The 26,010-nt window shown below is 42.7% G+C and overlaps 1 protein-coding gene across 1 annotated transcript in view; it reads right to left on the bottom strand.

Annotated features, from left to right (window-relative positions):
- The window catches only part of LOC115100963, a 122,465-nt gene that overhangs the window by 2,856 nt on the left and 93,599 nt on the right, over positions 1 to 26,010 (bottom strand). Inside the window, exons 5-6 of the mRNA XM_029620093.1 lie at positions 18,648 to 18,744; positions 14,977 to 15,102 (exon numbers count right to left, since the gene is read on the bottom strand). Coding sequence (XP_029475953.1) covers positions 14,977 to 15,102; positions 18,648 to 18,744 — 223 coding nt within the window. The remainder of the gene's footprint in view (positions 1 to 14,976; positions 15,103 to 18,647; positions 18,745 to 26,010) is intronic.

Here is a 26,010-nt window from a genome sequence, read left to right as displayed (position 1 = left end):
CAAAGCTTCTGATAGTATCCCGCATAGGAGGCTTGTGAATAAAATGAGAAGCTTGGGAGTGAGCGCACCACAGTGGTAGCATGGATTACAAACTGGTTGACTGCTGGGAGTCATCGTGCGATAAATAGAACCTACTTTGAAGAGAGAAGTGTTAAGAGATCATTACTGGGACTGGATCTATTCAATATCCTTGAAAGCAACATTGCAGAAAGAATATTTTTACATTCTGGGGAACTGATAAGCATGGGGATAACTTGCTGGTGCTGCTATCTATGGAAACACCATTTATGATAAGCAAACTTGATTTTTCCCGTTGATAGCAGGGCTGAATTAGCCATGCTGTCATGGGAGTCCCAAGCTCCTGATCACGCTGTCCTTGATGTGTATATGTTTGCGTGATCTACTTAGTGTGGCAGTCACCGTGGACAGGAGGATAGAGATTGCTGGATTGCTTGCCCTATCTTCGGATCAGTGGCTGCTTGTTGATCCAGGCAGTAGTGATGACCATGTGGCTGCCTTAGAAATGTCTACAGGTTGCACATTCTTGAGATGTGCCAATGATGCAGCTACTGCCCTGACTTGGTGAGCTTTTGGAACAGAATGTAGATGTAGTTTGTTTGTCATAGCAGAACTTGATGCACTGTGCTATCCAGCTGGAGATGGTGCATTTAGCCACTGGTAGACCAGGGGATTTCGGGTCGAAAGAGATGAATAATTGAGAAGCACAGGAATCAGAATGTGTTTTCTCTTTGTAGTATGCTAATGCTCTTTTGCAGTCCAGTGTATGCAGTAGTTTTTCCCTATCATTAGAATGAGGTTTAGGGAAAAAGATGGTTAGCTCTATGGCTTGATTGAGATGGAATTGAGAAACCACCTTTGGTGATAAAACTGTAAATATGGTGCGTAGTGGACTAAGGCTTGTAATTCACGGACTCAGCATGCAGACGTTACTGCTACCAGGAAGACTACTTTCCATGTAAGGTATTTCATGTGTGCAGAGTCCATAGGTTCAAACGGAGAAAGCATGAGCTGTTCTAAAACTGTGTTGAGGTTCCATGGAACTGGAGGTTTAGAGATCGGGGGCCGAAAGTGAGTTAGCCCTTTAATGAAACGAGAGAGCAAGGGGTGATTGGAGATAGGAATATTGTTAACTGGCCTATGATATGCCCCGATGGCACTAAGATGAACCCTAATGGATGATGTTGCTAGACCAGCTGTGTATAGCGTATGAAGGTAATCCATGAGCAGCTCATGTGAGCAGTCCAATGGTGCTATGCCATTGGAAATGCACCAGGTAGAGTAGCGTTTCCATTTATAGCTATAATTATTTCTAGTTGAGAGTTTCCTGGATTCTAACAGGATGAATTGTGTTGAAGTGGAAACTCCTTGTTCCATGCTGTCAAATGGAGAGATGAGTGCAGCAGATGTAGGAGCGTCCCTTGTTCTTGGATCAGTAGATCTGGTCAATTCAGTAGTCGAATTGGGTCTTTGATGGACAGTTGTAAAAGGAAACTGTACCACGGCTGTCTGGGCCAGGCTGGTGCTACGAGTATCAGTTGAGCCCTGTCTGCTATGCACTTTTGAATTGCCCTGGTAATGAATGGTATGGGAGGAAGGGCATATAGGAGGCCTTTTGTCCATGGAATGAGGAAGGCATCCTGAGCGATTCTGAGCAGGCTGGGTCTTATTGAGCAGAAGCTGGAAACTTGAGCTTTTAGTTCCGTTGCAAAGAGATCTATCGAGGGTGTTCCCCATTGTATGAAGATTTTGTGGGCTACGTCTGGATTGAGTGCCCATTCGTGCGGATGAAAGATGCGACTTAGCCTGTCTGCCCTTGTATTTGCTACTCCCGGTAGGTAAGTTGCTTGTAAATGTATGCAATGTCTGTGAGCGTGTTCGAAGATTCAGGGTCTCCTTGCATAGGGACCATGAACCTGACCCTCGTTTATTGATGTAAAACATCACCACCTGATTGTCCGTGTAGATCATGACTCTGCGGCCCTTCAGGTGGTCTTGAGATACTTGGAGTGCATTTTGAATCGCTCTGAGTTCCAATAAATTTATTTACAAGGTTGGTTCTGACATTGTCCATAAACCTTGCATTTCGTAAGTTTCGAGATGTGCTCCCCATCCCTTGCGGGACGCATCGGTGGTCAATACTGCGTTGTGAGGAGGGGGGCTGAACAATGCTCCCTTGGAAAGGGTGGAGCCCAGTAGCCACCACATTATGTCCTTCCTCATCTTGGCTGTTAATGATAGATGTTGTGTCAATGGTTGTGAGTGTTGCTTCCATTGACATTTTAAGCCCCACTGCAGACGTCACATATGTAGTCTGGTGTTTGGAACCATGAAAATGGCTGCTGCCATGTGACCTAGTACAATTAAGACTTGTCTCGCTGAAGGTCTTGGTGTTAGGTTCAGCGAATGAAGGATTTGACATTTGTATTGCCCTGTCTTTTGGCAGGTATGCTCGGTTCTGTGTCATGTCTAGACAAGCTCTGATGATTTGCAGAGTTTGCATCTACATCCAACACAATTTCTGGAAATTGATCACCAGCCCCAATTCTTGTAAGCAATCACTCGGAGGTGGTCTATCAAGATGACCGGAGTCGAGGCTATTATCAACCAATCGTCTAGATATGGAAAGATTGTCATACCTTGTTGTCCGAGATGAGCCACCACCACCACACATTTGGTGAAAATTCTGGGCGCAGCTGATAGTCCAAAGGGGAGAACTTTGTCTTGGTAGTGTTGATGCTTGTATCGAAACCATAGGTATCGCCAAGAGGATGGGTGGATTGGAATGTATGTAAGCATCCTTCAGATCTATTGAGCACATCCAATCTCCTCCCCAAGTTGTGTTTGGGACCTCTGAGCCATTCGAATTGCAAGGTGGGGCAATGTGGATTTCGTTGTAAATTGGAGTTGGTAACCGTGCAGTACAATCTTTAGAACCCATTGATCTGATGTTATACTTTCCCAGGCTGCTAGGGACACATGGATTCTGCGGTGGCGGCTGAGGTACTAAAAAGATTGTGTTGATTTTACCGGGGCTGCAGGTTGTTGGGCCGGTTGTCTCTGATTTCATGGTTTACCTCTTCGCTGATGTGGAATCTGCTGTTGTGTTTGTGGACGCTGATATGATTGGTAGGAAGGCATTTGGTATGACTGGTAAGACCTATAGGGTCTGCGGGCATATGATTGCCTACGAGTAGAGCCGAAATAACGGCAGGTGGACGAGAATTGTGATTGCGCTGTTAAGACTGAACCGCAATAGCTTCCTCCTTTAATTTACTTACTGTCTCTTGGAAGCGTTCTCTGAACAAATTGTCTCCTGTGCATGGGAGGTTGGCAAGTTTTTCATGTAAATCCTCCCTAATGGCACTCGATCGAAGCCATGCCATTCTGCGGGTTGCAATGGCTGTAGCAAACGCCCTGGAAGATGTCTCAAACCCTTTGTATACGGCCCGCAAGAGATGCCTAGAACACTCTTCCATATCATGGAGAGGTGGTGGTATCTGTTCTCCAGTAGATGTAAGCATACCTTTCGTTGCTTGGATGCACTCATACATATATTGTACCATATAGAATTGATGGTGCAGTATTCGGGCATTTAACATTGCATTCTGGTAAACGTTCCTTCCAAATTCATCTAAACATCGGTTGTCCCTCCCCAGTGGGTAAGAGGTATGTGTTTTTATCTTCTTAGACCTTTGCAAAGCAGATTCGACCACAATTGATGCATGTGGCAATTGGGGTACAGTGTAGCGCGATGTTTTCCGCATTCGGAACTTTATATCAATTTTCCTTGATACAGCTGAAAGAGAAAATGGTGTTTCCCAGGATTTTTGTAAAACGTTGTGTAAGGCTTCCTGTGGTGAAAGATGTGGGCTCCCCTGGAGTATCAAAAATCTTTAGGAGACCTATAGTTTCTGCTCTGGGATCAGTATCCTTTTGAACGTCCATATGCAATATTGTACCCATTTTTTCCAAATATTTCGGGTAAGTTAGGTCCTCCAGAGGGGAATATGGTTCCTGAGGTTGCTCTGGTGGATTAGATGGGTACCCAATAGAAGAGGACGGTGATGTTTGCGGGGAAACTGATTCAATTGGAGTTTTTGGGTTTTGAACTGGTGAAGTTGGGCGAGTTGCTACGGGAGATGACGGAGGCTCCACTGATGGTTCTCTGGAAGCTTGTATTATTTCCGGTGAATTTACAGAAGTTTCTGTAGGCATTTTGAAGGATGACTGAAGGATTTAAAAAAATCCTTCCAATGATTGAGATAGTTGGAAAAACTCTTCTTTTGTTTGTGGTGGAATTGAGGAACGACTCGTTTGCTTAGGTGGTATTGATGTATCTTCTGTGTTAGGTTCCGAAGGGAATGACTTTGATGGCTTATATGGGACAGAGTGCTCGTGTTGTTTCTTTCCTGGCACCTTACACGACCTATCGTCTTCCTTATGCTCTTTGGAATTATGAGAAGATGTCGAGGCATTGGAGGAAGGAATGTGTACTAACTCAGTGCTCGACTCTTATGAAGGTTTTGAACCTCGTGTATGAGATGAAGTAGAAGTCGAGGGGCTTAGGTCCCAACTACTATCGTTCTGGGTTGCTGTCGTATACCTTCGATGGTGGCGGGAATGTCCATGGCGATGGCCTGTAGAGGTTGTCCCATGTTTTTCTCTATAGGTTCCTCTTCCAGTCTGTGAAAGTCTTCTATGTTTTAATTTGTGTCCCATAGGTCTGGATTTTGAAGACCATGAACTGTGGGAGCGGTTTGGTGTCGAATCCTTAGATTTTGAATGAGAGACACTTGGAGATTCATGCCTTCGTTTTAATGGGTGTTGTACCTTATGGGATGGCGTATGCTCTGTATGCACCAGTTGTTGTGCCATATGTGTCAACTTTTGTGCCGTTGGCATCTGTTCCTGCGCAGCATGCGTCGTCGGCGCTGTATCCTTCGGCACCATGTGCGGCCCCCTTAGCGCCGTGTCCCGACGCCGTATGTCTTGGCTTCTGCGCTGTACACGTCGATTCGTTCTGACGCTGGTGGTATGGTCTTCGGAGCCTCCTGCCCCGCTCTCGGTGCATCACATTTCCCGATTCCGACGCACGTTGCTTTGGGGACGGTGCAATTTTTGCTATCGAGGCCGAACTGTAGTCCGGTTTTCTTGGTTCAGGTCCTTGATCCAAAGTAAGTCTAGGACGCCGTGATTTCTGCTTACCTCCAGGCCTGGAGGGTCTAGGATCCCACGACGAGACTCTCTTCAGCATTGGGGCCAGACTTTTGGATGGCCCCGGTGAAGAATGCGCCTCTGAAAGTGCCAGAAGGGCTTGGAGCTCTTTCATTTTATAGGCCCGCTGTCTTTGGGCCCTCGGCGACATTCTGGCACAAAATTCACAGTCTGACTGATTCGGCCCAAGGCACCGGTAGCCATCGGTCGTGGCCGGTGACAGACATTAATTTCCCGCATGAACAGGGTTTAAACGCTGATTGTTTTTTGGACGTTTTAATCCAATCGTCGAAAATCTGTTGAGGAGAAAAAAGCTCCGCGTGCAATCCCGCGCACGGAAAGAACAGACTGAGGAGAATCTGTTACTTTCCTGCGCAGGAACACACGTGCAGCCGCAGAGAGCAAAGTTCTAGCCTCTGCTTAGTAAAGCTCTGCCTCCTGGGCCTTGAATGACAGTTCCCATGACAGCATGGCTAATTCAGCCCTGCTATCAACGGGAAACTGATACGCAGACATAAGGGAAAAAAAAGCCACAGGATTGCTTCCTTCACCAAGTCTATAAACAAAGCACATCAAGCAGCACTGTCTAAATTTTCAAAAAGGCTCATCACCCAGTAAAAATATTGATAGCAGTAAATATTCAAGGGTTATCACAAGGCTTGGGGATAACTGCACGGCGCAGCAGTTATGGGATAACCTGCACCATGTGGCAGATACTACCATAAGAAGTTTGCTGGGCCTTTTCTGTCGTCATTTCTAGGTTACTATGTTAGCCAGTTTCTAACCAGTCACTTTAGGTTGAGTGGGAAGCAATAAAGGACAGTGATAAATGGAGTTTAATCTGAGGAGGGGGAATTTGTAGTGGTGTGCCTCAGGGAGCAGTACTGAGACTGGTTCTTTTCAACATTTTCATGAGTGACATAGTGGAAGGCTTATCAGGAAAGGTTTGTCTTTTTGCAAACGATACCAAAATCCACAAGAAGTTAGACAGCCAAGAAGGTGTGGAACACATGAGGAGGAATGGTCTAGAGCAGGGGTGGGCAATTCCAGTCCTCGAGGGCTGCAAACCAGTCGGGTTTTCAGGATATCCTTAATGAATATGCATGAGAGAGACCTGCATACACACTGCCTCAGTTGTATGCAAATCTATTTCATGCATATTCATTAGGGGTATCCTGAAAACCCGACTGGTTTGCAGCCCTCGAGGACCGGACTTGCCCACCCCTGGTCTAGAGACTGGCAGCTAAGATTTAATGCTAAAAAATGCAAGGGAGAGGTATAATTGGAGACACAATTCTTCTAAGTTCCTAGAGGATAAATCCATAAACTGCTATTATGTTAATTAATAAGCAATAGTACCTTATGATATCAAATGTTTGGGTACATGCCAAGTACTTGTGACTTGGATTGGCCACTGTTGGAAACAGGATACTGGGCTTGATGGACCCTTGGTCTGACCCAGTATGGTATTTCTTATGTTTTTATGAACAGGACCTGGGGGGGTCATTGATTCTGATGATCTTAAGGTAGCCAAACAAGTGGATAAAGTGACAGCAAAAAGGCGATGTTGCCCTTGTATAAGGGCCCTGGTGAGAGCTCATTTGGAATACTATGTACAATTCTGGAGACCGCACCTTCAAAAGAATATAAATAAGTTGCAGTCTGCTAATAAAATGATCAGTTGTCTTCGTTCTAAAGCATAAGGGGTTATACAAAGATGTAAACATGTATACCCTAGAGAAAAGGTGAGATAGGAGCAACATTTTAATATTTCAAAAGTTTCAATGCACAAGAGTCTAGCCTCTGTAAATAGATGAGTGTGAAAGGGGGTAGATTCAGGAATAATCTTAGAAAATATTTTAGACAGAAAGCAATGGATGCAAGGAATGGTCTCCCAGTGGAGGCAAAAACAGTATCTGAATTCAAGAAAGCATAGGATAAATACAGGGGAGTGATGGGAATTGTAAGGGCTCGATAAATTGGACAGATGGGCAGCCTAGATTGGCCATATGATCTTTTTCTGTCGTCATGTTTCTAAGAACCTGGTATCAACAGTTCTGATGTGTTCACCTCGATGGGTGATATTGGGAATCCAGACTGAGGCATTGCTGCAGCAATGCTGGAGAAAAGCAGCTGGATTATTTTTTCCATGTCTTTAGATAAAAAGTAGAGAAAGTTCTCACTAGACTGCAATCTGGTTGAGCAACTGACATGACTTCTCTGCCTGTAACAGGTCAGGAGTAGCCTCTTCGGGGACAAGGACAGATTCCTGAACCTTGAAGAAATTCCCACAAGTGACAATATGAAGCATACTGGAACTGGAACTTAGATCTCCGGACCTTGCCCCTTATCATGCGACAGGAGCAAAGCCAGGTCCGTGCCATTCTGAAAAAAATGCACCCACTGGCCTTGGGAGCACCCCAGGCCCCATCGCAGGAGCTTTGTCAGTTTAAAGGTTTGGGGGCCCACTGAACCCCAATGGTTTAATTTTATACCTTTGGGGGGAAGAAGGCACTATATCCACAATGATTTTCTCTTTATTGGGGTTGGCAGGAGAATGGATTAATGAGAAGACAGCTTTGGAAGAGCTGTCACCACATGTGCAATTTTTTTTTTTTTTTTTTTTTTTTTTTTTTTTTTTTTTAAACACACATATTGGGGTGCCCAGGCCACAACAGTGGCAGCCCTAGGTTGAGTAAGGGGTCAGTCTTCACCTCTGATCAACTTTGTTTTGTCGAGGCAATTTTTTTTTTTTTGGCAGTGGCCCTTTAAGGCAATGGTGGTCTTTTGAGATTGGGGCCACCATCACACCTAAAGGGCTGCAAGCTATGATCTTTTGTCCTACAATGTTTGGCTGCAAGACAACAATGTGCCATGGAGCCACAATGTTTTCTGGGGGAGGGGCCTCCACTATCCTGGCGACCCCCCCCCTCCCCCAGGATAGTGGGAATGCTCCCTTGAAAGAACATTGCAGCTTGATGCATCTAGATGTAATTTTGTTCCTGAGGTAACAGAGGGTAAACTGGCTTACATACAACTGTGTAGATAATGCAGCTTGATGACTGGATTGGGGGTCAGTGCATTCAACGCTTCGATGGCGTGTACAGCAATGATGTTTTGGTGATGCATGCATTGGATTGACTTTGAATGTGCAACCAAACGTTTTTGCACCTTACATTGTTGGCCTTTAGGTTGGTGGGTCAATGCATCAAGATGTATTCAGTGAATGCAGTGATGCCTCCTGTGCATTAAGTGTATCAAAGCTTCCTGTCCGTTGGGGCATTTATCAGGGCAGTTTGTCAAGTGCATCTTGTTGGGAATAGAGTTTGCCAATTCACCTTGTGCTGACGATGCAGACTTATGTTTCTTCAATGCAGGCTAATTGTATCACTCAACCCCATGGCTTTGATTTGGGCCAATGAGTAAGTGCAGGTGCTGCACTGCGAGAGGAAGATCCACTGTGGTTTCTGAGAGATTTACACAAGTCCATTACCTGTTATTAATCAAGTTGACTTAGAAAATAGCAACTGCTATTACTAGCATCAGTAGCATGGAATAGACTTAGTTTTTGGGTACTTGCCACCTGGATTGGCCACTGTAGGAAACAGGATTCTGGGTAGATTAATTTGCATAGCTTGATCACAAAGCCAAACCTGTTCCTGCATGCTGGCTGTACAGAAAATGTTGTGCTGGGTGTGTAGTGCTGGGTGTGGCAATACTGAAACCAGGTCTGTGTGTCAGGCACATTCTGGGTGTAAAACCAGTTTTGGATTAAACTAAACCTTGCTGAGCAGACACTAGTAATGTTCTGACAGTCAAATTTTACCACAGAAAGCTGCCATTGCCTGCAGCTCTTCATTAACTCACTGCTCACTATTTGTATTTCTTAACACCAGGAAGTCAGTTCCTAGTTAGTGAGAAGGGAAACCGCTGAAATGGCGAGAAAGCTGATCATCTCCCAGCCAAAGCTATCTGAATATCTAAGGCCTTGAATCCTTGAGCAAAGATCATGCCAAAAGCCTGCATTGTATCCTGGGATCTACAAACATGAGGCCAAAGCCCTGAACATAAGAACATAAGAACATAAGAAATTGCCATGCTGGGTCAGACCAAGGGTCCATCAAGCCCAGCATCCTGTTTCCAACAGAGGCCAAACCAGGCCACAAGAACCTGGCAATTACCCAAACACCTAGAAGATCCCATGCTACTGATGCAATTAATAGCAGTGACTATTCCCTAAGTAAACTTGATTAATAGCAGTTAATGGTCTTCTCTTCCAAGAACTTATCCAAACCTTTTTTGAACCCAGCTACACTAACTGCACTAACCACATCCTCTGGCAACAAATTCCAGAGATTTATTGTGCGTTGAGTGAAAAAGAATTTTCTCCGATTAGTCTTAAATGTGCTACTTGCTAACTTCATGGAATGCCCCCTAGTCCTTCTATTATTCGAAAGTGTAAATAACCGAGTCACATCTACTCGTTCAAGACCTCTCATGATCTTAAAGACCTCTATGATATCCCCCCTCAGCCGTCTCTTCTCCAAGCTGAACAGCCCTAACCTCTTCAGCCTTTCCTCATAGGGGAGCTGTTCCATCCCCTTTATCATTTTGGTTGCCCTTCTCTGTACCTTCTCCATTGCAACTATATCTTTTTTAAGATACGGCGACCAGAATTGTACACAGTATTCAAGGTGTGGTCTCACCATGGAGCGATATAGAGGCATTATGACATTTTCCGTTTTATTAACCATCCCCTTCCTAATAATTCCTAACATTTTATTTGCTTTTTTGACTGCTGCAGCACACTGAGCTGACGATTTCAATGTATTATCTACTATGACGCCTAGATCTCTTTCTTGGGTGGTAGCTCCTAATATGGAACCTAACATCGTGTAACTACAGCTAGGGTTATTTTTCCCTATATGCAACACCTTGCACTTGTCCACATTAAATTTCATCTGCCATTTGGATGCCCAATCTTCCAGTCTTGCAAGGTCCTCCTGTAATGTATCACAGTCTGCTTGTGATTTAACTACTCTGAATAATTTTGTATCATCTGCAAATTTGATAACATCACTCATCGTATTCCTTTCCAGATCATTGATATATATATTGAAAAGCACCGGTCCAAGTACAGATCCCTGAGGCACTCCACTGTTTACCCTTTTCCACTGAGAAAATTGACCATTTAGTCCTACTCTCTGTTTCCTGTCTTTTAACCAGTCTTTTAACCAGTTTGTAATCCACGAAACCACCGTTAATCTTCACTCAGTTAATGGAAGGGTTTGAGATTCGCGCGCCGGTCCTCCTCTACTGCGTACATCTACACAGTTCAAGGAAAACTCTGCCACAGAACAGCTGGACCCTCCTTCATTTGCCAGTGGATCCACCATTTCACAATCTGGATATGCAAGTCCTGTTGTCTTGAGGATCCCCAAGGGCCTATATTTACTACAGGCAACAGAAGGCATGAGGTAACCTGCATGGAGTGGTAGTTACTACCATAAACAACTTGCTGGACAGACTGGATGGACCATTTGGTCTTCATCTGCCATCATTTACTATGTTATAGGAACATTTTTACCAGCTAATTTCCACAGATCAGTCCAGATGAATAGATTTCTCTCCTACCAGCAGATGGACACTGAAGCTCTTTACTGTACCAATGGTACTTAATGTGCCACTTGCATTCACTCAGTATGAACAGTACCCAAGCACTCACCGTCTCCATGCTGTCTGATCTTGAAATAAAATGGCCACCCATACTCAGTCTTGCATCTGTGGACCACTCGAAACAATTTGGAGCATTCAAGTCCACTTCTTGGCCAATCGTCCTGCAAGTGCTATAAGAACAAACTGACTTTCCTTAAGAAAGGTATTCTAAGCCAGAAATCTCTTGCTTGGGGACTCCAATGAGAAAAGCGAGCCTGCTAGATTGGATCATATATGCAGGCTTCCCAGGAACCAAAACTAGCATAACATGGTGCACTGCTCGCAAAGATATCCCAAACTCAGCCTTCTCCTCATGTACTAAAACTGAAACCTGACTATGCAAGTTCAATCTCTTGCCCGAAGTGAGAAAATACCTTTTCTACAACAGTCTCGAATCGTATCCTCTGCTATTCTGGCCTCCGTAATACCACTAAGGTGCCTTTATCTGCAGCGTGTACGATTCCCAAATAGGGTCTATAATTTCAGCAGCTTATGCATTTATTGCTGGCAAGCATCCCTTTGGTTGAATCAGGAAATTGCCCAAAAAAAGAAAACTCCAAGACATTTTCTTTGGGAAAGGCTGGCACCATAACCCTCAACGCCTTTTAAGTCTACAAGGCGTCATTGCGAGGCCAAACAGAAGCACTCGGAACTGCCAATATTCATCCATCATTGCAGTCACCCAGATAAGAATGCATAAGAATACTCACTGTACAAGAATGCTACCGTGATTTCATTTTAGAGAATTAGCAAGGACCCATTGAGATAACGGGATCGCTCGCAACTGAAAAGGGTCACCTTTGACCATGAGTCTGAAGATCTTTAAAGACAATGGTACTGAAAAGATATGTTTACTTCAGATCTAGGAATGTAAAAAACAAAAAAAAAAAACCCCACACACCACACCTACTCCCCTTCTGACTGCCACAATCCCACAAACAGTGTCCAATGGAAGGTGAAACAGATGCAAAGGAGGCATGCAACTGAGACCCAGCTGGGTCAATATATACCCACCTACTTTGTGCTCATGAATAAGTGGAACATCTATCCTGTATACTTTTTTCCCTCTTAAAACTAAGCCCAGCTGGAATCTGAAGGACTAGTCATTGGATTTCTTTGGACGGCTTTCTACTACCTGGTCTCGGGGAAAGCACCGGTTCGTAATAAGAGAAGGGAGGGGTTGGGAGTTTTATATGCTAGTTGCGTTTGTATCAGCTATGCTGTTTTTGCAAGTGTTAAAAACGAAAAATAAAGTATAAAAAAACAAAAGAACTAGGCCCAGAACATTTGCCTCTAGGCCTGGAAGACAACCTAATGCAGATTGGACTGCAGCTTCCCTTAACATCTGAAGTTCATGGAGACTGAAGACCTGGAACACCAAAAAGCAAAATATAAGGTACAACCACCCCTTATGACAACCTCCAGGGTAGAAGATGATATTTAGATGCCTTCTTCCAAGCTCCTCCCCCAAGGAACTAGAGCTCTTTGAGGTCTTACAATCCCCTTGAAAAGGAATGAGATTTTCCTCCATAATGAAGCTGTAAGAAGAAACTTCAAGGTTGAAAATTTGTGACTTGTGGAATCTCTGCTCATTAGGGTAGGACTTTCACCCTCCATTAGGCTAATCTTCTGGCAACTTATGAACCCTGGATTCCTCTAGGATGTTCATCAACTTTCCTGATTCTCCTCCAAAGAGAAGCTTAACTGTGAATTTGGGTTACTTAATAGCCACGTAACTAGGGAAGGGTACAGGATAAAATCACAGCAACTACATTTCTAGATGCAAAGCATCCATTATAAGGGGCAAGGGCTGGAGTCCGACAAATCGCCCATTTAGTGAACTCTGGGATTTGCTCAAATAAAAGACTCCCCTGCACCATAAGCCTAGTATAAATGGCTATTCTGGAGTCCTAAGCTAAAACCTCTGTAACTGTCTTAAATCTTCAATTGCATCCTTTAGAGTCACACTACGCACCACCAGGTTTGATATCTATCTCATGACCGAGAACCCCATGGCATCCACCTTACACCCGATCACAGGCTGCTCAGGAAAAGGATACAACCTAGGTATAGTCCGGCCAACTTTCCACCGAGCCCTTGGAATGATTCATCCCTTACTGAGCATGGCTAAAGCTGGCCTACACAGGCATCAACTTCCTCACTCTTGGGAAGTTCATCCTTCTCCATAAGTCTCTGCCTGGTGTCGAGTGTATGTGAAAAAACACAGGAGGTTCTTCCAGGAAATCCTCTCTGGAAACTGTGCCTTACTTTAATACTAGGCCACTTTTTTCCTTCTTTTTAGGGCCCCCATCTACCCATGGAGCCTCAGAAACATGTGCAATGCAGGAATAATGGACTTCTAGCCCTAGCCTTCCTTATGAAGTAGAACTCCCTTCCACCTTACAAAATGAACTCATCTTTCTTCTCACGTGGAAGGAGGATTCAAAATGGTCACTGTTCCCTTTCCAAGTCAGGTCTCTCCAAGAACATACAAGCAGCAAATCTCGGGCCCTCATACAACTGGTGGCTCAACTACTACAGGCGATGTGACGTGTGCTTGTGGAGCCCGAAACAAGCGGCGCTGACCCTGGCCCATGGAAATTCTCCCGGTCAGAGCAATTAAAATGTCAGTGGTACCCATCTTCACACTCTCAGCAGGAATGAAGGAAAATGATACCGCAGGACTCTTCTCCACACATCCGCAGGAGAAACTAAGAGCGCCACAGTACTCATCTTCCTGCGCTCAGCAGGAGTTATCACAAGGGCACCGCTAAACACAGTAGTGAACATAAATGGTGCCGCAGTGTTCAATGCAGCTTTCAGCACGTGAACATAAAGGCACCAATGCTGCAGCACAAGTGAAAAACTGAAGATGAAGGACTCACCTTCTCACATTCAGAGGAAACTGCAATGGCTTTCCTCAATAGCGCAAATACCCAGACTGCAACCAACCCCTTACAACACCAGTCTTATCCCCCACCCCCACTTTATTTTCTGACTCATTTCTTTTAATAATTATTTTGTTTTTACATTTTATGCTTTTTGTATTTGTTACCTTATGACTTTTTTCTCATCCCTCATATGTGTTTTATGAATTTTTGTATTCTTCTTTTATTGTAAACCACTTAGATCTCACAAAACATTTGTATAGGTGGTATATAAACAATTTTAAATAAAATAAATAATAAATCTGCATCACAAGAGGCAGCTGCTTCAGTCCCCTGCTCCAGCTGCCTGATGCTTTGGCCTTCTTCCATCTTCCCACTCTTTTTATTTTTTTTAAATTTCGATAAACAGAGCCAAGCTACAAAAACAAATACTTTCCTAACAGCTGTCTTCAGGAACCAGAACAGAAATCCACAGAGGAGGGGATGAGAGGAGGGAGAGACAGGAATGAGGAACCAGCTACACTGGTTTTCCGACCCCTTTCACTTAAGAGTACAAGCATACCAAGGGCCACTGACCCCCCTGCTTTCCCCTACTATTAGTTTCCATTGTTTTTGTTATTTAGTTTTTATACTATACTGCTCTGGTTTTTGTATTTTATTATGTATGTACTGTATGTAAACTGTTTTGATTAATTTTTATGTTGTAAAAGCGGTATATAAACATTTTTAAATAAATACATAATCTCCTCCAACATCAGACTGCAAGTTTTGCACCTCCTCCATCTGCAGGAGACGGACTACTGAGCAAATACAGGTGGAACACTATCTTCAGTACCATTGGTACAATAAAGCTTTTCTTCTCTGTTCCCATCCGCTAGTAGGTGAGAAAAACCTCATTTGACTGGACCGATCTGGGGGACAATAAGGAAGGGCAGGTAGGGGTGGTAGCAATCATGTCTGTTTCAAGTGCTGGCCATGGATTCAGGAGCTGCAGAGTTTGCTTTATAACCTCCAAAGCAGCATGAGTCATCTTGTGTCAGAAAACTGTTACCCAACATGTGAAACTTATCTAATGACTATCACTTCTCAGTCTCCTAACAGGTGTCTTGAACCCTTAAAGCAGACATTCAACACCTACCATTGACTTGTCATCTTCCATTTTCAAAGCATCAAGCCCCAGCCTTTGACGAAGTGCCTGATTTTCTGTCACAAGGCTACATGCCTTCTCCAGCAAACACTTGTTTTCCATCAAAAGTTTCTGATTCTGTAAGGCAGGGGAGAAAGTCTGATACTTCACTTTCAATGCAAGTTAGCTCTCTGCTTCAACAGCAAGGGGGAATGAAGAAAAGTGGAACTATATACAGACAACCACCAAGGACTGAATTATATAGACTGGGTAAACAAGCATGGGTGTAGCTTGCTTATTGCGGTGGTTATTATCCCTAACTAATTAAGCTAGATATCCACTTAGATGCAGTTACAACACTGCTCTCTGCATTATGGCGGGGGTGGAAGGGATACAGAACCAAAAGTTACTAAGGGCCAAGAGTAACATAAGTATGAGAGAGGAGAAAAAAAAAAGTGCGAAGGCTTGCTTGGCGGACTGGATGGTCCGTTTGGTCTTCTTCTGCTGTCATTTCTATGTATATATGATCAGCTCATGTGAAACTCAAAGGAACTTAAAAAGCACCAGTCAAAGCATCCAGTTACCTTGAGACTTAGGGGAAAAGGTCAATTATTGACTACACAAGCGGCAACATGATATGGTACAAAATGTTTGATAATTTCTGACTCATTTTATTAAAAGCAAGTCTTCTAGTTACAAACCTCATGACAAACTAATGGAAAGCACTATCCAGGATACATCATATCTCCATAAGATATAGAGCAATTTGTTTTTTCTAAATAGCCATGTTTTACGGGGCAAACATTTTAGAAGATTAGAAGTCCAATCTTCTAGGATGCATGTACTACTAAAACATTTCTGTAGCACTACTAGATATATGCAGTGCTGTACAGATATATAAAATAGAGAGTCCCTGTTCCATGGAACTTACATTCTAGTTGACAAATTTCTAGTAATCTCAAGAATTATGGTAAAACATGAATATCCAATATGGGTTCTTGTCTTCAGTTTTTATTTCCTGACTGCTTTACTAGACATTCACATAAAATGGCATACAGAAATACTGCACAAAACCAACATGCTAAAACAGGAATGGGTATGGAGATTGCTGGCCCAACAGTTTCCTTTGCACTTCCAGCTTAACCAAAATCAGTCTCTATGGAGCTACCAAACTGAGCCTTCATTCCCAACCATTCAGAGGTTATTCCCTAATTTTTAAATCTGAGTGTTTTATATACCATCATTCCATGTGAGAATCACTAGATCACAACAGTGTACAGGTTTAACACTCACAGGTAAAGGAAGGGTTACAAAGGCAGGCATACATATGGGTAAACATTCCAAATCTAAGGATGTACTTCAAAGATAGACATAAGATGCATTTGTAATTGCTATGGGGGAGATGAGAATATGGGTAATGTGCAGGACAGTTATCAGAGAGAGGGAAAATTGGTTATATCAGTCAGAGTAGGCATTACCAAATAGCCAAGTTTTCAATTCTTTTTTAAATTTCTTAATGTCGGTTGTTATTCAAAGATTCTCTGGCATTGAGTTCCATAGCATTGGGTCTGTAATTGTTATCACTCTGTCCCACGTTTGTGTTAGAAATCCAGACCATAAAAAAAAATTCTCATCTAACAAGCCTTTGTTCTGAGATCTAAGTGCTCATATGGGAATATGTGGTTTGAATGTTATTCCCATCAAATCATTGTCTGGATTCATGTTGTATATTATTGTTAGTACTTTTTATATTATTCTCGACTGTACAGGTAGTCAATCTTAAAAAGTTCAAAGGTCTTCTCAAGACCCATTTGTTTAAATCTGCCTATTTGAGTTTTATGATTTCAAACAGTATTTTAATTGCTATTCTTTTATGCTTTTTAATGTAATTTTGTTTTCTTTTTGTCAATTATTTTATGCGTGTTTCATTGTTAACCATCTAGACCATTCTGTGTTAGGCGGTCTATAAACCTAATAAATATAAATGAATTTTCTTTTCCTGGTCAGTAGCCTGGCTGCAGCATTTTGCAATAGTTGGAGTGGTTTAATATGACTAGCCGGAAGGCCTAGAAATACAGAATTGCAGTAATCTAAGTTTGAGAATATTAGAGATTGTAAAACGGTTCTGAAGTTAATTGTGCTTAGTAGAGGTTTCTGTTGGCTCAGGATTCATAGTTTGTGGAAACCAGATTTAATCAGTTTACTAATGTGGGTTTTCATAATTAAGTTTATCGACTTGAACATCAAGATCCCTTACCCGAGATGCTGGAATTAGTTGGCAGTTTCCAAGATCAAAAACCAAAGGAATAGATTTTGGAGAGTTTTGGCTCAACCAAATCAGTTTGGTTTTTTTCGGGTTCTTTGATAGTTTCAGTTGTGCAAGTTTTTCTTTTATGGTGATCATATATTCAGAAATAAGTGATGCAGTTTTCTCAAATGATTTTGTTAGAGGGATACAGAATTGCAGATTGCCTGCATATAGAAAGAAGCTTATTCCAAGGTCAGTTAATAAATTTGCACAAAGACAGCATGTAGATATTAAATATGGCTGCTGATAGCGCAGAGCCCTGTGGAACACCAGTTGTGCACTGGAATGTGTCAGAAAGGTAATTATCTAGTTTTACTTGGAAGGATCTGTCAGCAAGGAAAGAGACGAACCTTTTAGTACATTTCCATCAAACGCTATGTTTCTCAGCTGGTGCATAGAAGATTATGGTCATCAGTGTTACAGACAGCTATTAAAGTCAATCAGAACTAGGTAGTATGATTTATTGGAGTCGAAGCCCCGCAGTATAGGGTCTATTATGGATTGTAGAAGGGTTTCTGTTGAGTGATTCTTCCTGAAGCCAAATTGATTAGGGTATAGGGGGTTTTTTTTGTCTTCTAGATGAGACTCTGATTGGGGAAAGAACTGCCTTTTCAAGAATTTTCGCGAGAAAGGTTAAGTTAAAGATTGTTCTGTAGTTATCCCAAATCTTCAGAACTTCCTGATTTATTTTAGATTTTGGGGCATATATCCTTCTGTGAGGGCAAGGTTGACAAGCGCTGTGATGGTGAGGGTTATTGTTTGGTTTACTTGCTTCATTGAAGAGGCTGGAATCAGGTCAAGAGGGTGAGTAGCTGGTTTTAATTGTTATGATTTTGCTTATTTTTAGTTTTCAGACTGGGTCAAAGGATGACCATTTATCATTTGTATCCATAACTTCCGAATTGTAAGGAGAGACAGTGCTGATTTGTTTCAGCCTCTGGATTTTTTTGGTTAGAGCTGTTGCGTAGTCATTACATGTTGTTTTAGTGAATGAATTGTTAGTTGTTTGACGTGATGAAGGATCTTTAATCAGACTCAACTGTCTCGAATAGAAGTTTTGAGTTGAAAATTACTCCATGTATCTGTTTTGCGTAGTAGTTTTTTTGATTTATTCCCAACTCAAATAGTCATTGCAGAAACAATCCTCAGCCAAGGACAATGACTGGAAAGCTTTACCTGCTAATGGGCTGTGAATGCTGCCTCCCAGGCATCCCTAGGGAACAAGGCTTGACCCACAAATCAAATGCAGTTCCTCCACATTACAGCATACATTGCCACCAAGCCAGCACTGCAGGTATTTGAAGTGCATTAAACTTCAAATGAAGTTCCGAGGAAAAAATGAAAAATGTGTTTGGGTAAACATAGTATTCCTTACCTCTAATTCCAACTCTATCACTTGCTGTTCCAGCTCCCCCATTCTGGCTTTCTTTCTGTCCCGGGCTGTCTGTGCAGCCACTCTGTTCTTCAGTTTCCTAATGGGACAACATAGCATTAAAAACCCTCAAAACGTATGGAAACTGCTCTTCTGCTATTAGCTTGCTCAGCTACAGGTATGCCATCATCATATCATTCTGAGGCCTATGATATACACGCAGGGAAGATTGTTCTCCAAATCTCTACAGCAGCAAGAGGTGAAATATTTACTAGAATTATCATGAGCTCAGAAATTTACTGAATATAAGCCACAGCTGAACATATCCCGAACACACACCACATTAAAATATAAAGCAGAGTTGAAGCACTAGGTCAGGGGTGGCCAACTCCAGTCCTCAAGAGCCATGAACAGGCCATGCTTTCAGGATATCCACAATGAATATGCACGAAGAGAGATTTGCATGCTCTGCCTCCATTGAATGCAAATCTCTCTCATGCATATTCATTGTGGATATCCTGAAAGCATGGCCTGTTTGTGATTCTTGAGGACCGGAGTTGACCACCCTTGCATTAGATATAGGATTGTTTATTCTCAGCTGTACTTCTTAAGTTTGCATTTTTTGGGACATAAATGTCATGTGAAAAATGTTGGTAACCACCTACCTACCTGTACAGATACAAAAATGACAAAGACTTAAAAACTTACTTGATCAGATCAAGTAAAACACTAGGCAATAATTTCCCCACTCTTCTTACACTCAGAACACCTGTATTACCAGCTGCTGTATTCACATGCAAATATAAAGCTGATTTCTCTCAACTTGAGTTATATTAGAACAAACTTGTTTGTGCAGTGTGACAGGGTTGCTCTTACATGAGATTACATCAGCCCATGCTAAACCACGAAACCCAGCATGAAACCAAGAAGGTAATGGCATCTATTCAGCCAGGGCAAAGAGTACTCTAGAAATGAGGCCAAATATTTACTTATTGTACACCACCATCTCCAAAATCCCCCTAAGACTTTGCCTGGCTTACTAATAGGGAAACATTTGAAACCTCACTGCCTCACGCCCCCAAAAACCAACTGTGGCTCTTCATCTTTGTTTGAAAACAAGACTTCTTGAAATTTTCTGCAACATCTCAATTACAAAATGCATAGAATCTCTTTGGTTGGGAGCAGGGGAAAGAGCAAGCATCCCCCCCAGCAGTGTCTATGTTTTGGTATTAAGCAAATAACTAAACTTGCAAGGGGTCTTTACAAATTAACAAAAGTATGAGAGCAGTGGCCTTTGTCCTTGATTGGAAGCCAAGAAGGTGAGATCACAAATCATGTTTTAACTGTTTTTAAAACAATGTACTCCAGGAATGAAACTCGAGTGATCAAATACTTTTGTATTGCAGCTTTTAGAGTAATTGTGTCAAAACACTTACTAGCCATATAGCCAAAAAGCTAAAATAAAGTCTGATAGCAATCTGTATATGGCAGCTCAGACCAGAAATCCAGAGTATTATAACCATTCAAACTCAAACCCCAGCATTGTCACTGCCTGTGCTCACAGGCTGATTGTGAGGGACTGCAAGAAGGCCTTGTGAGACTGGGGGATTGGCACCTAAATGGCAGATGAAACACCCTCCCTTTGTAAATCCTAAATTGCTCTCCTCCCAAAATAGGCTAAAAAGAATATTGATCTGAAGATGTGGGGAAAGGGTGTTGGAGAGAGGCAAGGAAGACCACCTGGGGCTGGAGGATGGGAGTAGTATAGGTGCCTCTTTCTGATTACATCATAAAAACCAAATCCAGCAATAAAAGTGGCAAATTAAAAGGCAATCCTCGCTTGCTACTCCACTACTGACGTTTGTGTATGTGGGAGAAATCAAGTTGACCCGTGCTGCCTCCCAGCCCTTAGTATCTGCACCTCTGTGGGTGGTTTGTGCTTCTTGATTGCTGCCTGGCCAATCCCGCAGTTCTGATTGTTCCTCTGTTTTCTGTATTATGAAACAGCAGCTGGAAGAATAAGAATAATTGGGGGCTGTTGCTCTTCTGGCCCCAAAAGCTAGCACAAATTACAGCAGCACCAGTGACCAGAAAGCCAGCCTGCACCGACTCATTTCCACAGGAAGCAGGAACATTTATTTCTATAGCACTGCACAACATATGCAGCTCCGTACAAACAAGACATGGGTAGGGGAGCAGAGGTTGCTGGAGTAGGTAAATGCAGACCAAAGCCAAAGGCACCTTCCCCTCCCCATTTTATATGCCGAAAACATGCTGTGTATACACAAAGCATGTCTTCTGTGCATAAAATATAGTTTGTGTGCATAAAAATGTTTTCCATACAGAATTATTGTATGACGCATATGCTATATCATTTGTGTTTTTTTTAATTTACTTTATTGGCATCCACCTATAACAGGCCCTGGCAATAGGCAGAATATAAATGACTGTAAATCAATTTATGTGCAGAAAACATGCTGTGTGCACAAAAGTGGTTCTCTGCAAATAAGCTCCAACTATAGATCCCAGAAACAAAAATCCATCTTCTGCCCAAAGGCTAACAGCCTTAGAAATTTTATTCCACCTCCAATTAAGAGTTATGTTTTCAGCATTAAGAAAACATTCAACCTAGACACCTTTGCATGGGGTACAGGGCAAATAGCTTCTGATTTACATGCAAGAACTCTAAGCAAAGCAGTTTTGTGTGTCCATTTTTTGTGCACAAAACCCACTGCTGCAGGATAGCTAATTCACCTGTGGAATTAAAGCAGTTTCCATTTAAAGTTACATAAAAAGTGTACAACTGCAGATAAAACTACCTCCTAGCTGTGTTAAATCTTTCTCAGAGAACAACCTGCTTCCTGCTCCAGCTCTTTTCATCCTAGGGCAAAGAACCGGAGAAGGGTGAGGCTTGAAGGGGTAGAGCAAAGAAAGAGACCAACTCCCTATTCCAACACCTCCCTATCCTGTGCAGAGGTTGAGGTAAGAGTATACAGCAGAGGGACCAAAAAACCCAACAAAAAAAAGTCTCCACTCCCTAAGCCAGCCCCTCTCCTCCTGTCATTCAAGGACCTGAGTGGAGGATGTGAGCCTAGAGCAGAGTAGAGTCTTAGACCTTCTGCTCTGCTGTCCCTTGTTTGGGGAGATAGGGGCAGGGCAAGTGGGGTTTCAGCACCAACAGTGCCTAGAGGCAGCAAAAATCCTAAATCCATCATTGCTTGTTTGGCAGAAATTCCATACTTCTAGGAGACTGGAATGGAGCTGACTCAGGTGTTCAAGCATCATTGTTTGATGAGTCAGTCCAAGGGCTCAGTGATAATGTGCATGTTCTACAGAGATCCAGGTTAGCTTTCTGAACCCAGTTTCTGCTCCTCAGACCAGTCGCATCTAGCAAGCTTTAGGATTCCCAGCCACTACACAAGAGTACTACATGACTAGACTCAGAGAGGTCGATAGTCAGTGCCACTTAACAGGATAGCTACTTCACCTGAAGAATTAAAGCAGTTTCTAATTAAAGCAAGCTTGTTTGTACATTATATTGGGAATAAATAAATCAACATAAGATTAGAAGCATTACACAAACATAAGCAGCTCTGGATAAAATGAGGTTGCACAATACACTGGTGACTTACTTATTCTGCCAGTGTACATGAGGAACTGAGCATTGTGAAAATGATTACCAGAATCAGGCATTGTATGGAAATTCATTCTTCCTAAACCCTCCCCCCCCCCCCCAAAAAAAAAATCACAAATCAGAAAAATACCACAGTTTGGCCCATGTGCTAAGGAAGACACACTACCTGCCCTTAAAGTGCACGGCAAATGAGCAGGGTCTCAAACATTCAAAGGCTCATTTTTCAGCTTGAAATATGAATTCGCTCAATTTGATTGTGACATTTCAAAAAACAGTAATAAAAGCTGAAACTGACCATTACCCCAATTTTGTACGTGTGCTTCACTAGGAGGCTGCTTCAGAAGAATATTCACATAACTAAAAGCCAGCTTATCACAAGGCACAGACATTTTTCCAAGCCAAAGAATCATCCCGTAACATATGGAAGACAAACCACCAGCAACTCTCCTGCAAACACTCCAAATGGATGCAGAGTTAACTTGGCCAGATAACTTTATTCAGAGGTATTCAGCAAAATAGTTATCCCTCTGAATATTTGGGACAACTTATCCATTCAAGGGATTTTTGAATGTTAGCCTCTACATGTTTTGTACAGTGCTGTGTACATCACATAATGCTATAGAAGTGATTAGTAGAAGTAGGAAGTAATGCTATTTTAAGACATGTTGAACATACCGTACATGTTTTAGGCACATTCAACTTGTGTTTGTGCTAATACTTCTCTTTATACCTTTATTGCAAGTTTATGAATCACAGCCTAAGCTATGCACAGATCATACATTAAAAAAAAACCCCAAAACTGTTATGATTAGAGTTTGGGGGGGGAGGAGAAATTACATATAGATTAGTAAATAGAAGTTAGAATAAGTTCCTGAAGAATTTTCTGACTATCATATAGACTTCTCATATGAACATTTCTATTTTGGCCTACCATATAAGCCTGCAATGAACTTTTTATATGATAAAATGGACATTTAAATTTATGTTCACCAGCCTACATAAGGAAGGCCCAAAGACTGTCCAGCATTTGGGGCCTTCTGTTAGAAAGAATATTTTTCAAGTTAAAAGGCACAGTTTTTCAGCTGCAAAAACAAGATTTACAATAAGTGGACTCTTACAAGCTTCTACAGTAAGCTAATTAAAAATACTACACACATAAAATTCCTGTTTAGCAATCAGTCCTATACACATACAAATAAAGTGAAGCACTGTCTTTATTATGTATTTTTCTCTTTAACAGAAAAATGGCACCAGTTCTTGGAAATCCCCTGCAAACGTCACCAATCGGTGCACACGGCGCTTCTCACCCTTTCCGGCAGGAGGGTGCTGTAGGCTCCCACGTCACCACTGCCACGCTGGCATGAGCCGCCCAACCCCCTCCCGGAGCTGCTGGCGAGGGGCTGAGTCGTCACTGAGGTCCAACGCTGGTGCCGCACAGACCCCATACTAATGTTTAAATCCCGGATCCATAGGGATCCAGGCTGGGATCACAAGCGCACCAGATGGAAAGGTGGGGAGTATCCCACCGAGCACCTCTCACAGGAGTTCAGTTCAGAGCCCGAGGACAAGAATCGGTCCCTTCCCCCCCCCCCCGCCAGGGTCGCGAGCCTCTCACCTCCGGAGCGCCTTCTCTTCCGGGCTCAGGTGCGTTAGTCGTTGCCGCTTCCTGGCCGGTACGTCGCCTGCTAGGCGCTCGGGACTGGAGACCGGTAACATCACAGAGAGATGACGGCTTGGGACGCCGGAGCCGTTCTGCTGTTTGCCGTGAATGAGAAGCACTTTAGAGGCCGAGGTGGCGGACGATAACGACGAAGCCCCCACCACCACCATGGCTGCTGTGTAAGAGAGGAGCTATGCGCCTAGCCCTACAGCACGCAATTTTCCACTATCAGCTCAGACCACCCCCTATAGCGCGCACCACCGCGTTCGCTTTATTTCTAGCGTCGTGTTGCAACGCTATTGGCTCATGCTTATTGACGTCACGTAAAAACTGTCTCCCATTGGCCAGGAGGCTGGTTCAGAAGTAGGTGAACGCAGAGGACTTTACTGGTACAGTTTACCTGCTGGTTTCCCGGAAAAGCGGAGGCGAGGGAGCTTCAAGTCCGAGTTCCTTCTCAGAGGCGAAGCCAGGAAGTACGGGCGCTGGGAGCCTAGACTTAGCTCTAGCTTCGGCACAGTTTCTATACTGGCACTATTTGAAGAGGGGTGGGGTATGTCCCTGTCCTAGCCCCACCAACATAGGGACCCATATGCAGGAAAGCTGGCTCGTATGAGCTAGATAACTGGTCCTGAATATTCAGTAGGATGAACGGCTTACTGAACAGCCCTGAGTTAGAGGCTGATGCAATAAAGGTGTGCGCAGGCTAGAGTAGTGGTTCTCACCCTTTTCCCCATCGAGACACACCTGACAAGACCACACATGTATGACATCCTACTCATTAAAATTCACAGTGGAAATTTAAAAAAAAAAAAAGGGCCAGTATTATTTGTATTGTTAATAATAAGACAAGGGAAAGATAAGTATGCTCTCTAACCAGAAAGTGCATAAATAAATAAATCCTATACCAAAACAGAACCAGTTTCCAGTACTCAAACAGTAACCACCTTACCCAAGAAAAGGCAACACTGAAAATATTAGACCAGGGCTTAAGACACTAACATACCACCGATTAGGAAAACAGACCAAGGCAGGCAGCTTTAGAGCCCTACACAGAAACTTCAGGCCAGCAGACAACCTCACCTCAGTCACAGGTGCAGACCCTCTCCTAACAAAGAATAAAGAGACCATAAAGTGTAAATAGAAACATGTAGCCAAAAACTGAACTGGAAACTGCACCAAGCCAGAGTCTCTCTATGCCATGTAACAAAGGAAAAAGAGAAACAGGACCAGGCCTCATGAAACAAATCAAGAAATATAAAATCAATAGCAGTAAAACTATACTAACACAAAGAACATATTCTTTCAAAACAGCTGATGAATGGAATATCCAATAATTAAAAACAAAAAATTTCTAGATACCAATAAAATGTCAAAATAGCAGACAAACCCAATAATGAAAAATGATTTAAAAAAAATGCTTTGCTCTGCATACCTGGGAACATTTGATATCCAGGTGGCCTGAGATTGTTTTGAATTAGCAGGAATGTTTGCTTGCAACTTTCTCATCTCTCTGTCACACAAGCTCTCTCTCAGACTGGCTCTCAATCACACACATATACACATGCTCTCTCCCTTACAAAGGCTCACAGTCACCCACATATACACATGCTTTTTCCTCTCTCTTATATAGGCTCTTAAATCATGCATTTATTTATTTATTTATTTATTTAAAATTTTTATATACCGGCATTCATGTTGCAAACACATCATGCCGGTTTACATATAACAGGGGTGTACAGTAAACAATTCAATAACCTATTTGTGTAGAAGGAAGCAGTTACAAATAACAAGGTAATAGAACTGGGAGGAGAGAAGAAAAGAAAGAGAATAACATTAGGTATAGGTATTTACATTAGTAATAACATTTTTACATGTGGAAGTGGTAGAATCTGGCTGAATAGAATTAATCGGTGTCCGGGAAAGCTTTTTTAAACAGCCAGGTCTTAAGTCTCTTCCTGAAGGTTGGGAGGCTGGGCTCCTGTCTAAGGTCCGGTGGGATGGAGTTCCATAGAAGGGGGCCGGCTGTTGAAAAGGCCCGATCTCTCAAGGTAATGTGTTTGGTAGTTTTGGCT

This window comes from Rhinatrema bivittatum, chromosome 11, assembly GCF_901001135.1.
Source record: "Rhinatrema bivittatum chromosome 11, aRhiBiv1.1, whole genome shotgun sequence".
Classification (NCBI taxonomy): Eukaryota; Metazoa; Chordata; class Amphibia; order Gymnophiona; family Rhinatrematidae; genus Rhinatrema; species Rhinatrema bivittatum.
The sequence above is the reverse complement of the archived record's forward strand: the minus strand, read 5'-3'. Positions and strand labels throughout refer to the sequence as shown.